We start from the raw sequence: 15,942 nt of genomic DNA, 5'->3' as shown, positions 1-15,942 counted from the left end.
TTGGTAAAGTAGAACTGAACAGGTCAAGTTTTTTTGTATGTCACATTTCAGCAGTAAGGCATTCAAAGTGCTTCACATAAATTATAAAACAAGCAATAAACATTACATTTTTGTCAAATGCCATCATGAAAAGTATCAATGCAAATCAAAAGCAACTCTAAGCTGATTGGTTTTTAGCTTTGATTTAAAAAAAAAAAAAGTCAGTGTTTCAGCTGTTTTGCAATTTTCTGGACGTTTGTCCCAGATTTGTAGTTCATAGAAGCTGAATGCTGCTTCTCCATGTTTGGCTTAAAACATGATTCCCAATAAAAAAAAAACTTTTTTTTTTTATTGTTTAACAACCCATTAAAAAAACCAAAAAAAAACCTATTACTTTTGTGCACTGAATACTTTCTGCTGGGTCTGTTGCGCAACAACAGCTTCTGTTTCTGCTCGTATCGATGGAATTCGGCGATAAATTATATCACTGATTACTCTATCAATAATAAATCCCTGGCATGTTCTTGCTATAAATACCCTGGGCAAAGCGTTCCCTCAGCCAATCGACTCCCGCAGACGGTCTTGAGTGACGTGCGAGGGCGTAATCTGGCAGAGTGAGGGGGAGGAGAGGCGGGCTCACGGATTCACCCCGGCAACCGGCAGCAGATTGACTGACATCCCAGCTTTCGGGGCAAGTTGGAGGGATGAGAGTCAGGGATGGGGGCGGAGGGTGGTGGAGACAGTATCGAGGCGAGATGATGAAGAGAAATGTGAGGCGGAGAGCTCGGAGCTCCAATACGAGCGCCATTTGTAGCAACCGCTCGGCTCTGAATTTAGAAATTTTATCGACAAGATTCTTCTTTTTTTTTTTTCGAAACCCTCCGTGATGCATGCGGTGTTACGTGAAGTATGACACATAAGTGATTACGTGGTTTTTATCTTATATGGGTTGATTACATAAACAGAAATATAGGGCACAATTATCAATCACTGAGTAATCAGGAAAAATGCAAAGCCTTTCTAAAACTAGGGACCGTTCGCTCTCTCTCTCTATCGGCTTCTCGCCTCCCTCTCTTGATTTCACTCTGTTGTGTTTAATCAGCCTCTGGTGGATGGAGATATTGATTGAGGGTCAGTAATCTGCTCAGGTTGAGACATGTGTGTGTGCGCGTGTTTGGTGTAGAGTAATATTTTCATTACCTACTTTAGGCGAATTTGGCCTAACACACCTTGATGACAAGTTCAGCTCCTGTAAGAAGGTTCTTGCTGAGCTGACTGCAGCAAATCAATCAGTGGATGATATGTGCTGTCGTTTGACAATCTGTTTGTGTTCATATGTTTTCCCTGAAGTCCAGTTGAGATGAAGAAGGAGAAAAGGCAATTGTTTGCTTTTTCCTGCTGCATGACTGCTTGTGCACAGTGGACCTCTGTGAAAATTCGCGGAGTCACCTTTTTGCCCATTTTTCTGTGAAATGTAACTCCAAGATGAATAAAAATCAGCCTACTTGTGGATTTGTTCATAGAGTATATCTAAAATATTTAATAGAAATAGCATCTTGGGTAGCCAGGTGTTGACCTTTGCACAGCCACCAGATCAGGAGCCGTTCATTTCCCCTGTAAGAACAGAGATAAGGAAGACTGGAGATGTTAGCTTCTGCTGTAATGCCAAGACTGTTTCCACTGTTTGTAATAATGAATATTATTATTTTGGTGTTTGAACAATTACAATAGGTGGTCCTAAGTATTGTTCATAGGAAGTCTCAAGATTTCATGGGCTTTCGTGTGATTACTAATCTCCAATGTTGTATTATGCACTGTGTCAAAGGCAGCATTCAAATACTACAAATTGATAAATTTAAAAATGTGAACATTTGAAATGGCTTCCTAGCTTTTGAAAAAATGTTATTATAATTACTAGCTGTGTTTTTTTATTTTTATTAGAAAGAGTTACTGTGCTAATAGGGAAATGAAAAGACATTTGAAGAATAATGTCTGCCGTAGCGAGTCTTTATCCGGTTTTTACATCCATCTGACAAAATTGCGCTTTGCATAGAATGGTTTATTGACACCTATTTTACATGTTCTTTTGTTTTACTTTTTTTTAATGAAAGTAAAACAGAAAAGATGTCAGGTGAATGTCAAAATTCACCTGACATTTGGAATGGAAACATAGCAACTTAAGACAAATGCACGCTCCCAACTATACGGGATCAGTTTTGGATTGGCTGGACATCAACCATCAGGACACGGCGGCATCTTTCACACGGATTAGAGCAGATGAGCCAGGTTATGTTGTTCAGCATGACCCTGCAAAAACACAAAATCTTATCAAATATTTTTGGTTCAGTTTGAAGTGCAAGTATCTTGGTAAACTTGAAATAAGACAAAACTACTGTAAGCAACTTTTCAGCAAGAAATTTGAGCATTTTGATATTAAAACATTAAGATGTTTTAATATTGTTGAAAACATTTTAGTGCCACCGGCAAATTATTTCACTCATAAAATGTCTCATAAGTGAAATAATCTGCCAATGTAACAAATACCTTGTTTTAATCAATATCAAGGAATTATTAACTAAACAATCTCCTATTTCTTGCTGAAAACGAACTTGTAAGTCAGTTTTTTTCTGTCTTCAAGTGTACTAAGATATTTACACAAGAAAGTAGACCAAAATTACTTGGTAAGGTTTTGTTTTTGCAGTGTACAGTGTACTTGGAAAAAAAAAAAAGATTACAAAAATTCAATAAAAGCACAAAAACTGAGCAAGGGGTGAGCAAGAATATATCATTATTGAAGTTCATTTATTTCTATAGGTAAACCCATGTCTCTATAAATGTATAGATGCTAAACAGAGCACCACTGTGAAGTGGTAAACTGTTGTACTTTAAAGTGTTATTGTGACTTTGTGTTGTGTATGAGGAGCTTTTTACTGCTATCACAACATCACTTCATATAACCACATGTGTATGAAGTGAATCAGCATTCAAGATGCCTCTCCACAGGCCTATATGTAATTTTACAAAGGTGTGTGCCTTTTATGTGTGCTTAAAGTGTGTGTGTGTGTGTGTGTGTGTGTGTGTGCGTGTGTCGGGGTGTGTGTGCGTGTGTGTGTATGCATTCGAGTGTGTCCTCCCCTCAAGCCAGTCCCAGTGTTCCGGTGGACGTTAGTCTGCTAGCAGCCTCCATTCATCTGCCTTATTCGCTCACACTACAAAGCATTGCAGCTCCCCAGATGCTACCCGCCAAACACACAAACAAACGCGCACACAAACACGCAAACGCACATACACACACACACATGTGCAAACGCACACAAACCCCCCAACAGAGACATTTTTTCCATTGTGCCTTTTCTTCCTTTCTTTCTCCTTAATCATAGCAACAGTTAAAGGACTCACTTTGAATATCAAATTGGCCGTGTGTGTCTGTGTGTGCTTTTTTCTGTGTGGGAGAGCGAGTTTTGGGAATCCGTTGACATTTCTAGTTAGTCTGCGTGTGTGCGTGTGTGCGTGCGTGTGCGTGTGCGTGTGTGAGCGGCCTTTACACGCTGCCTTTAAGTGTTGGGTGTTTTTTTTTTGCGTGTCTGTGTGTGCCTGTTAGCGTACTGCATGTTTGTGTTGGGATGCAACATTAAAGCTGTATTAAGTGATCAAGTGAATGTATGTAGTTTGTGGGGATAGTGAGGCTCTGGGGAGCTGCTGTGATGGGTATTTTGCCTCACCACGGCGGCGTTGTTTCTCTGCTGTAATGTGCGTTTATCTCTGTGTTTCCGTGTAGGTGGATTTGTGATTTGAGGTGAAGAGGTCTGGGTGACTTGTCCGTGAACTTCCTGGGTTCCTTAAGGCGCTTTGAAACCATGTGTAGTTAAAGATGCATACACCATCCCTTACATATATATATATATTTATATATATATATATATGTATTTATATTCTTTGAATATATGTTTCTACTGACCTGGATCAAAACCACCTACTGAATGCTGTGAGGTGGCCCTCCAACAACCTGACAGGGCATTGACTCTGGGATTGTGTAGGTGCCATGTGACGTTTGAAAGGAAGAAAAAAAAGTCGACAGCAGATTTTTGAAGTCATCCGATGAGTTGGGATGTATTGTCCGTTGTTTATTTGAGGCACTTCTAGGATGCTGTTCCGTTAAAAATGTGCGTAAATCTTTAGTTGCGTTTCCATTAACCTTATAGTTTGACGTATCGTACATAAATTCTCTTAATGGAAACACGTGCATTTAAAAAAAATTTGTTTTTCAATCAAAAGTTTTTTCACTATGATGAAGTAGTTTTTTTTATTTTTTTTGCAAAACTGTAAAGGAAACACTTTTTTTCTCATCACACGAGTCACATGATCAAACAAGTGGATGTTGCCACTGTTGCCAAACACGAAGATGACAGGAAGTAGTTGGAGGATGATGGTGCGGCTTGTTTCTTTTGTTCTCGTGAACAAACTTGTTCACGTGACTTTAATTGCGTTTCTTATTTAACGGAAACACCACAATTGAGAAATTGTTTTTCAACATTAGCGAAATATTGACAAATTTTTGTGCTCATTTATAATGTGCACAAAACTTTGCATTCTGCTAATGTAAAATAAATAAATAAATAATTAAAAACAATTACAGATTAACAGTCATGGCAGTATGGATATGATTATAATTCAGCCATGTCACCAACGTTTATCTATCACCCATCTGAGGAGTTGTCAGTGTCGTATTCAGGTATTGGAGCGATAAACTCCTTATATCTGGGAGTGGTGATGTAGGCGGCGTTTTGGGGAAATTGTAGTTGGTGATTTTACAGAAAAGTTATGGATTCAACATGTTGGAATAACATCCTCCTTCTACCACTTCCGGTCGTCTTCTTTGTGGTTTTCATCAGTAGTAACATCCAACTGTTGTTCACATGACTTGTGTGATGTGAAAAGTGATTCCATTGCAGTTTTGCGAAATAAACCGATTTGGTATGGCCGATAAACCACTTCACCATGGCTTTTAATCGAAAAACGTGTTTTTTTTTTGTTTGTTTTTTTTAAATTGACATGTTTCCATTAAGCTAATTTATCGTAATTTGCACAATTCTTTAGTTAATGGAAACGCAGCTGGTGTCACATTCATTCCAGAAAGTAACGTTTCCCACTTGATCATTGCGCTGTATTATTTTGCTCAAATTTAAGATCACAGTTTTTTTGGAAAGCTACAGTGATTCCATGGATTTTGAGTTTGGGTTTTGAGTAAGAGTAGTTGCTGTTTGTCTCTGCAGTGTGTCCTGCAGCTTTGGGCGTCCTTGTGTACGTAACACATGCTTTACAAAAAACGTCTCTGATCTGAGTCAGGGTTCTCTGTCCTTGAAGCTTTCTTGTGTTCTTTTCGTAGCTCTGTCTTAATTAATCGCTTTCCTTCCCTTCCTCATAGTCTCGTTCACCACACAGCGTCAGTACATTTGGTTAATTGGATTTACCTGGTTTCCATGGCACTAATCACCTTCCCAGGATATAAGCGTCCAATTTTCAGCTATTGTGCCCATTACCAAGTCTGTTCTCCCTTAGCAAACCTGTTCCTAATATGTGTTCCCTGCTGTTTGCCCCCAGTTGGTTTTCCCTTAAGGTTTCCTTCTGTACATGCAAGTTTTTCCTTTTCTTCAATAAGTGACCTCAATATGAGACTCGTGTCCTATTTCTGAATTCAAACGCTTTGATTTTAGCAGATTCCGATTTCTCTTCAAAAATCATAGTTGCCATTTTTGTTGAAATCCTGCCTTAAATGGGGATTATTTTTTTATTAAGAGCAGAGGGAACTTTCCAGCGTGTGTGTTAGTGATTTAGTGACTGTAAAACACAGGCAAAATGATTCAGAGTTGACATTTTAGACTGTCTTTAGCTTTTCAGGTTTTAATTTCAAGAGAGACAAAACTTTCCCGTAATAAGTTTAACCTTCTTGGTTTCACCTGAGCTTGACTGCAGGTCAGTTCTCTTGTTTGCAAATTCAATGAAACTGCTCCAACACTGCTGCAAATTGACATCTTATGGTTTCTTTTTTGAAGACAAAAGTCAAAAAGTGACCTTTAAACAACACATTTTTTTTTGGATAAAACGTGACTAAAAGTACAAAATGACAAATGAGCAAAGGATACGCCAAAATCTAGCTTCCTGTGTTTGTGACCCTAATGACCAAGTAACATCTGTCTGTAGAAAATAGTTTACTTTTAAACATCTTCTAACAATTTGTGCTTTCTATAAGTTAATTTTAAACAAAAACTGGAAACTTTGAAGGTATGTTTTTTTTACGAGACCTTGAACTCTTTTAGTGTTTTTTTTTTTTTGTCCAAATGAGTTTCAGGGCGAAAAATCTGGCCCTCATGTTGACAAAAAAAAACAAACTCTTTTGTGAAAATGCTAATGTATTAGCCCAACGTTTAACCTGACTTTTTACCCTAAATGCTAATTACACATAAGAAATAACCATGGTGGATTTGTGGTTGTGCTGCAGCTGCAGAACCTTTATCATGGTTCTACAATGAAAAGTTTAGCAAAATACTCCACCTTTGCTTTGTTGTTTGCCTTTCCTGTTGTGTTTACCGCTAACCTTGTGTGGAAGCTCCACACATACTCTATGTCTAGTGCCACTTACAGGTCTGGGGGTGTAAAATCAACTCTTTCCTTTGTGATTATGTTTGAACAAAAACATTTCTAAAAGCAGTCCTGTGCTTTTGAAACTGAATTAACATTCCCATGTGGTAGGAATCAGAGTCTTCTTTCTGCATTAATTACTTCCACACTGAAGAGTGTTGTCATTGACATAACCTGGGAATGTTTTGTTATGGTGCCTTTACTTTTCAAATTAATGGGATCTTTTTCTTTCGGACCAGCTAGACGGCTGAAAATTGGTCGTCAGTACAAATTTTCATATCTTGAAACAAAATCCCCAAAAATATTGTGTTTAAAAAGTCCTTTTTATTGTATTTCCTCTCTCTTTTAACTTGAGTGTAATTGCCAAACTGCACCCCATGTATGATTAAAGCACATCTTGCCAGCATTGGGTATTTAAGACTAATGCAGATAAACGGTGAATTAATAAACCGGTCAGACTCCTCTTAGTAACGTTGATCCATGACCACATGTGTTTGTGTGTGTGTTCAGTTCGCACAGGGTGAATACAACTCCAGTGGGTTTGACCTGAATGTGATGCCAGTTTGGAGGAACAACATAACCGGCAGTGGAGTGGTGGTCAGCATCATCGATGACGGTGAGTCTAACATTGTTGTAGCACACGCGCTAATAGGAAACATACAGACCTCAAGCTAGTATCTGCATTTCCATGAAATTGCACAAATTGAAATTATGAAAGTAAATTTGCTTAACATTACAAATTTGAACATACTTAGAAAGTCTAGAGGATACTTACTTACTTATTTATACTTAAGTCCAGAACAAGGATTAGGACTTAAAATCCGGAAAAAAACTATGTTAGACTCCTATTCTTCCAACCCAGAAAAGGAATTAGACCAGAGAATACTTACTTATTATAGGAGTATTTAGTTTATATACTTTGGATCAACATTATCAGATTCTTTTTTTTCTTTCTTCTTCTGCTCTTTCCTTTGGTTTGTTGTTTTACCTGTATTTCCTTTTAATTCATGTAAAGCACTTTGAGTGACCTTGTTGCTGAAAATGTGCTATATAAATAAAATTACCCTACTTAATGGAAACATGCCAATTTTGAAAAAACTCAGTTTTTTTTGATAAAAACTTTTTGTGTTAGGATGAGATGGTTTTTTGGCCGCCTGCTGGCGCAGATGACAAAAAAGACGACAGGAAGCTTATTCCGCAGTGATTTTAATTTCATTTCTTATTTAATAGAAACACAGCGATTTTTTTCGACATTAGCAGAACATAGACGAAGACCTGCGCACATTCATAAGAGAAGCGCAGCTGCTGTGGAGGTTCTTCAAGCTTCTGGTCTGTTTTGGAACATTTGAAAGACGAAATGTTAATAATATTTATACAATTGGAGACTGCACAATGGAATAAAAATAAAAAAAAATCAGGTTTGCTGTCACCTTTGACCTAGAGTGAAGAGTGCGAATGATTTATCTAAGCTCCCTGAGCTGCGCCCACAGCCTTACCTCCATCATCTTCGTTTCAGTCACGCCACAGTGACAATTCATTTCTCTCTGATTGCTGGGATATCTGGCAACAAGGGAAATGAGAGAGCGGCATCTTATGGGCTCATTCATCAAGAACTAATTGAACCCTCACTTGTCTCGAGTGCTGATAGAGCGGAGTAGTTGTTGGAGTGTGAAGGTGTGTTTGAGCCACTGTCTTTTTTTTTTTTTGCAGTCAAGAACCTCTGATTCTGTTTTCTGGGGTGCACAAATCACAGAGTTATTGGTGTCAAATATACTTTCTCCACTCGCTTACGTGCGTTTGTGTTTTTTTTACCATTTCATGCATGTGTGTACGGCTACGGCTAACGACAGTTTTAAAAAATTATTTGATTCTATCGAATCAGGCGATTAATCGAGTAATTGAATAAAAAAGTGGCATATTCTGCAGATTTCAGCTTATTTTATACAATATATAAAACATGCACATATTTTCAGTTTCTTTTTCTAAATATAAAATAAAATTTTTTATTGCCTAAAATACAAAATCAAGCTTACATTGATCATTTGTAGCAAAGGATGCATCTGCAGCTAAAAATAAAAATACAAAGATAAATAAATAAGCCATTTCACCTTAATTTAACATCAATGCATCTGATCTGTTGACTATTCAATTAATCAATTAAAGACTGAATAACAAAAGGTGCTTAAATAGAGATTTTTTTTGTACAGAATTTGAACCACTTGATGCTAAAACTATGCATCTGGATAAAACAGACAAAGATGTATTCACTTTGTTTACAGTTTTGGTCTAATTACTGCTCTGACTGTGTTGTTCTTACAGCAAACAGCCTTTTTAAGAGTCTATATACTCCAGTTAGTGATAACAGATTATCAAATTAGTTGATGATTATTTCAATAATCGATAACATCATGATTAATCGTTTTAACTGTATTTGTGTGTGCTTTTTTCTGTGTAAGGCTGATGTGCTGAGTTGTGGTGGAGGAAAAAGTGCTTTTCTTTGCCTCTCATCCCTCTGCACACTTGTACCATTATGCGTGTGTGTGTGCGTGTGCGTGCGTGCGTGCGTGCGTGTGGGCGTGTGTGTGTTTGTGCACTGTTAGAGGTGAAGGGTGGATACAGAATGAGCAAGGCAGTGACAGACTGAGAGAGAAATTATATAGAGGAAAGATCCAGAGAGAAATGTCAGGAGATGGCGAAAGCGGAGAGGATTGTGAGCTGTACACGTTAATGTATGTGCGGCAGAGAAGGAATTAGACCTGCACCAGTGAATCTCCCCTCCTCTGAGGCTATTGTACTCCGCTCCACCTCTCCGTATTGATTCCGCCTGGGCAGGAGCTCCCTCGCTCTTTCTCTCCTGCCCTTCCGTCTTCCCTTTCTTCTGTTTCCCTTCGTCATTTTTTTTTTCTCCCCCCGCCCGCTTTTTGTTAACCGGACGGAGACGTCTTCCTCTTTCCTCGTGCTCCGTCTTTCCGTTTCGCCCGCTCTGCCTCCATTTTTTTTCCTCCGTCTTCCAGAGAGCCCTGCCTCTCTCCGGCCAAAAGATCGCGTTCCCCTCTCACCTTTAGCCAACCTTTCAATCGATGCCCATTGATTTTGATATCACAATGAAATAAATTATTTCTCTTTGAGTGAAAGCGTCCATGACTCAACCCCGCCGCCGTGTCTTTCTCCATCTCTGTCCTTCAGCTCTCTCCCTTTGTTTTAGAGGTAATGTAATTGGTATCTGAGGCTGATCCTCTTAAAACATTGAATCACATTTAGTATGCCACTTTCAATTTATGCACCCATGTCTGGGTTTACTCCGAGTTTCTTTTTACAAATGCTCTCTCTCAGAGGTACCCTCTAGATACACCTGCATTAGTTTTTGTTTCGTTGCTGTGGTTCATAAATTCTCGTCAATATATTTACATATCTGATGAATATTACCTTTAGTACCTTACAAACACAACTTAAAATCTTTTTCATGACTTGTTGCAAACATAAACCTCAGTTTATTTCATATGGATTTTATGTGTGACCCTGATTCAGTATGTGATTTTCAATTCTTTTTAACAAATAAAAGCTGGAGAAGTGTACCACGCATTACACTGATCCCCCAAAATAAGATTCAGTGCATCCAGTTTAATCAATTTATCCTCATGATCAGAGTTCAGCTAAATGAAATTTATTTTCAGTATAAATCGAGTTGCCTTGTGAAAAGTGACTTTAGATTTTACTGCTGAACATTTGGGTTTAATGGCAAAAAACACTTTGTTTCCCAGTGAGAGTTGGGAACGTACACACAGAAAAAAAGGCCAAAAAACCAAACTCTGACATCTTAAAAATAACATTTACAACCTGAAATATCAGCTGCAATCTAAAAACAACTTTAGCTTTAGCATACGATGCAACAAATGCAGTCATAGCGACGCCTGAAATATTATATTCTTATTTACATTATAGCACACCTTGTGCCTCTGTTATGCCATATGCTAATATCAGTATTAGCTCCGTAACAACGTAAGCAATTAAAGATGCTGAAACTAAATGTTGTCCCTTCAAAATAAAAGCATAAAAATGAAAATTGGATGTTACTTGTAGATGAATCTAAGTAAAGGCATTAAGAGCCAAAAAGAGACACAAACAGATAAAAGAATACATTTATGGTTATTTACAAAGAGATCTGTCCAGTGATAAGAGGAAGATTGGGTTCGGTTATGAAATTATATTCTGAACTTCGAACGTCTCATAGATGAGGAAAAGGATGAGGAAGAGATTGAGGACCACTGGGGAAAAAAATATTTCTTATTTTAGTCTCAGAATTGTTACTTTTTTTCTGCAGAATTGTGACTTTTTTTGCAGAGTGAGATTAAAGTCAGAATTCCTTCAAAAATGAAAACCTGAAAAGAAAAATAATGCAGTTTGGCACCAGCAAAAGTTTGGATAAAACACCAGAGTCAGTTGGTTGTTCATCAATAATTGAACACATTGTTTGAAAACGGGGCTGCACAGTGGCGCAGTTGGTAGAGCTGTTGCCTTGCAGCAAGAAGGTTCTGGGTTCAATTCCCGGCCTGGGGTCTTTCTGCATGGAGTTTGCATGTTCTCCCTGTGCATGCGTGGGTTTTCTCCGGGTACTCCGGTTTCCTCCCACAATCCAAAAACATGACTGTCAGGTTAATTGGTCTGTCTAAATTGCCCCTAGGTGTGAGTGTGTGTGTGCATGGTTGTGTGTCTCTGTGTGTCTCTGTGTTGCCCTGCGACAGACTGGCAACCTGTCCAGGGTGACCCCGCCTCTCGCCCGGAACGTTAGCTGGAGATAGGCACCAGCAACCCTCCCGACCCCACTAAGGGACAAGGGTGAAAGAAAATGGATGGATGTTTGAAAACGTCTTCTGTTGAGTATTCATTAGCCAATCAATGTATAGATTTAATCACAATAAAACACTTTGAACTTTCAGAATTCTGCACCTAAAAATGAACCAAATGATGAAAAAACTAAGAAAGACTAAACTAAAACTAAACAATATTTAACTAACAATAGCTAATAAAAACTAGAAAACACGGTCTTAAAAAGTAATTAAAACTTACTCAATTGGATAAAAAGTCACAATGAAATCAAACTAAACTGTAATGAAAACCTCCAAACTATTACAACACCAGCTTTCAATTCAAATTCAATTCAAACGTACTTTATTGATCCCAAAAGAAAATTAAATAATAATAAATAATATTTTGAAAATCTGAAAGGCCCTGCTCTTTTACCCGGGTTTGTTTTCTCCTGCCTCTGTCTCTCATAATTCCGGCATGATTGTCATAAAGTTGAAAGAAGGACAAGAAATAAAAAGCATTCAATAAACATGACGTTTACATGCCTGATAAATACCACCTACCTTGTTTGTGAGGACAGTTCCTTAAAAATACTTATTAAAATCCATGTACGGTTTGATAAATGAGGCTTCTGGACACATTTACAGCTGAAATAAAAGACAGCTGTCACGTCAACACAAGCTGTGTTCATTAGAGGGTCGTGACCTCTGGGTTGGGTTATGGATTCATCTGAAGAATTAGTGCCGTGCAGAGCCCCGCGTCGCCCAGCGATCAGGAGTTATTGATTGATCAGCGCTGATATTGTTACGATATCGGTACAGAGGATGACTGGACGGACTGATTGGTGGATTCGGAAACAAAGACTCCATTATCAAGCTTAATCATGTAAAACATCCAGTGTGTAGGGGGGAATGACAGCTATAGAATAAACTTTATTACCTACTAGAACTCCTCTGTTACTCATTACTTATTGTGCAAATGAGATACCTACGGTTGCTGTAAAGAACCTCAGACGCCCACTCCAGCTCCAGCGTTTCCTTTGTAGTTTTTGTCATTTCTCTAGAATTACACAGATGCCATCGAGTTAAAGACGGGATTTTACAGTCGACGCTCCACTGAAGGAATAACGCAAACCCCAACATAAACACAAAGCTGCATGTTCATAATTTAGAATGTGTGCATCAGCTGAGGAAGAAGCTGTGATAAAATATTTTATGGCTGATTATGAAGACTAATCAGAGTCTGTGACGTGATTGGCTCACAGTACAGGAAGTATTTACTGCAAAATCCTCCACCCAAAAAAAGAAACAGCATCTCTGTCATTTTGGTTTGGATATTGTTCTTGCTTTATATTCAACACACAAACAGTGTGAATCCATATCAGTTGCTTGTATAGCACAGCTATTGTCACTGTGCACGATTACATTTGTGAACAGAGTCTTTGAGGACCTCATAAAATTGAAAACATTTAAATTAAGATCAAACATACCGAAGCTGAAATCAGCGTAATGTTGAGTTCAAGCAAAAAAGATCCCAGACTGATGGTTATTTTTTGTTTCTGATTTATTTGCATTGAGGACTGGATTTCTTCTCTACCGTTCCGGGAGGGAAAAGCTGAAAATCAGTCTGTGAAAACGGATTTCATTCAACACAGTGAAGTGTTGACGATGTGATCTGTTCCTGCCTCAATTAGATTATCATCGACATTTAATGTCATCAACTCAGATAGTTTTGGACACGGTTCTGAGGAGTCTACTAGGGCTGAAACGTTTTTCCCATAAAGTCTGACTAGCTTCTCAGTTCTTGCTTAAGAAAAAATACTCCCACAGTATGATGCTTCCAACTCCATGTTTCACAGTGGAGGTGGTGTGTTCAGGGTGATGTATGATGTATGTGCAATGTTGGTTTTCCTCCCACACATTGCATCTAGCATGTAGATCAGAAAGCTTTTTTCTTTTAATCTCGTGTAATTTCAAACCAGTAACAAGACTTTTAAATTACTTATAGCTTTCGTTCAAAGACTGTTTTTTTTTCTTATCTCTTCTCTCTTCCATAAAGTCTGGATTTGTGGCGCACACAGCAAACAGCTGCCCACTTGACCTGTGGGTCTCTGCAGTTCACCAAGAGCCTCTTGGCTGCTTCTCTGATTAAAGAGCTTCTCTGCGTTCAGACCTGGCCGACGAGTTTCAACTAGTGATAGTTTTTTTTTCCCTTCTGAAAAAAGAAACGTTTTCAGTTCAGTTAGTTTTTACTAACGTCCTCAAAAGGAGGCGATGATGTGCTGTTTTATGGAACTCTACTCAGAAGAGTAGAGGAAGAAAATCAAAGGAAAAAAACAAAAACAAACAAAAGAAGGGAGAAAGAGATTCTTCACCTGAATATTAATGGAGTTTTTGTATCCTTGTTGTCCCTGATAGATGAATGAGCCACATTTTTGTAGTTTTTCTTCTGACTTTTGCTTTCTTCAGCTGCTATGTGTAGGACACCAGCCTCTTTATAGTTATTATGGAATCTGCCAGCAAAAACAGGCTGGTGAAAAACATGTTTCATTTTCCTTCTACTTCGCATTTATATGCAGCTTTGTGTTGGTCTGTTACAGTAAGACACATTGGTGTTTTGTATGGAAGAGGATTAGGACCACTGAGAAAAATAAAAAAGACTTTAATCTCAGAATTTAGATTTTTTTATTTTCCAGAATTTTGACTTTTGATCTTAGATTAGTCAAAATTCAGATTTTAAAATTAGAATTCTGAGTGTAGAGTCAAAATTTAAAAAAAGAGAAATATCTAAATTCTTAGATTAAAATGAATATTCTGACAAAAAAGTGTCCCTAATCTTCCTCTGGACGTATATGCAAATTTTTTCAAGGGACTTCAGAAATGTTATGTTCCTGAAACATCTTTTTGTTTTCACTTTATATTGATCAGCTGCATCTCTTTAGTGACACCAATATTCATTTAAATGCAACTGAGGAAATCTGAATCTGCCTGTTTCAGTGTAAATAAAATTTGAAATCTTTGCTTAGTTTTGCTTTTTAACTTCAGGACCCTTATCTATTTTCAACGCGGACTGCCAAAGTTTGCTCCTGAGTCATTCGATACATGTCATCTTTATATTGTGCGTCTTAATATCTCTACATCAGTGACTTTGAACGCTCGCATTAAGGTAAACTCCGGGCTCGGGGCCAAAAATAAATAAAAAATGAGCAGAGGCTTGTTTGTGTCTGTTTGGACGGTCGGCTGTTTGGCTGAAGTGACACTGTCCGGCCGTGTAAAAGTGTCTCTGGCAGAAGGAGCGACAGAGTCAGCGCTTTTTCTTCCCCCCTCCCCCTCTCACTTACACCCCCCCCCGCTGTTCAATCCATCCAGCTGCTGTCACCACAGGGGAGCAGACAATCTATCAAGGCATCGGGATGCATTCTCCTCACCTGTGCCGCGCCTTTAATGAACAGCCAACATGATCCCGGCTGACAAGCAGGAAATGGATGTAATAAAGATTGTTTCTGCATGCTCTTTGCATCCCTGATAAATCACCTCGCTGTGCAACAGATACGGGAGCCACATGGAAATTTGATTTCACACAGCGAGGGGGAGAAAGAAGAGAGCAGTAGGGAGAGAAGAGAGCTGCTAGTGGTGAGGTCACTCTGTTTTATTTCTCTTTTGCTCCAGTGGAGCAGTGGAGCAAGATGTGTGGGAGGGAAATACAAAAGCTGTTTTTTTTTTTGTTTTTTTTGTGGTTTTATTATGTATTTATTTATTGGGTTTTTTTCTTCTTCCTCATGCTCTTGCGTATCCAAGCTGGAAGACACTGTAACTCTGAGCCTCTACCTAATTAATCAACAATAGACCTGTGGTGTTTACTTACAGTGCCTGACAAAAGTATTCACAGCTCTGAAATTCATATTACGTCAACTTCAATGTATTTCACTGAGATTTTCTACATTTGTGGAGCGTGGCGCTCAGAGTTTAAGTTCTAATATGGCAAAAGACTTGCATCGCTCATCCCTACTGGGAAGCATGACGGTGGCAGCATTATGCTGTTGGGATATTTGCCTTATTTTACCCCCAAATTGTGTTTTTTATTTAGAAATAAATGGACTGTAAGATTCACCCAGACAGTCTCTATTGCAGATCAAAAGACAAAAATCAGACATCAGCCGAGTACATTTATTCAGAAAAATTTGATTATTTTGTATATTTACTTTCCTTGATACTGTAAAGTCAGAAATTTACTGAGATTTACAAAGTCAGACAAATATTGCCACAAGTCATACAAAGACGTCTGCCTGGTACAGACTGGAAAATGTCTGCATTGAGTGCGTCCGGGAGATTTTTGATCAATTTCAGACGTTTTTTTCTTACAAATTTCTGACTTTACGTCATAAAATATGATTTTTTTTTTACTTGTAAATATTCAGGTATAGAATAAATTCCCTAAAAAATAATTTATTTATTTATAAAAAGATTTAAAAAGCAGATTTTCTAAAACAGCTCATTTATTGCATCCAGGTTCATGCAT

General features: G+C 38.2%; 1 protein-coding gene across 5 annotated transcripts in view; it reads left to right on the top strand.

Annotated features, from left to right (window-relative positions):
* Window positions 1-15,942, top strand: part of LOC103478225 (furin-like protease kpc-1) — a 209,099-nt gene that overhangs the window by 38,208 nt on the left and 154,949 nt on the right. For all 5 annotated transcript variants that reach the window (XM_081597298.1, XM_081597297.1, XM_081597296.1 and 2 more), the window contains one exon: window positions 7,129-7,234. In XM_081597298.1, coding sequence (XP_081453424.1) covers window positions 7,129-7,234 — 106 coding nt within the window. The remainder of the gene's footprint in view (window positions 1-7,128; window positions 7,235-15,942) is intronic.

The sequence above is a fragment of the Poecilia reticulata genome, chromosome 16 (genome assembly GCF_904066995.2).
Source record: "Poecilia reticulata chromosome 16, P_reticulata-male-v2, whole genome shotgun sequence".
Taxonomy (NCBI): domain Eukaryota; kingdom Metazoa; phylum Chordata; class Actinopteri; order Cyprinodontiformes; family Poeciliidae; genus Poecilia; species Poecilia reticulata.
This window is presented reverse-complemented; position numbering and strand designations above follow the sequence as displayed.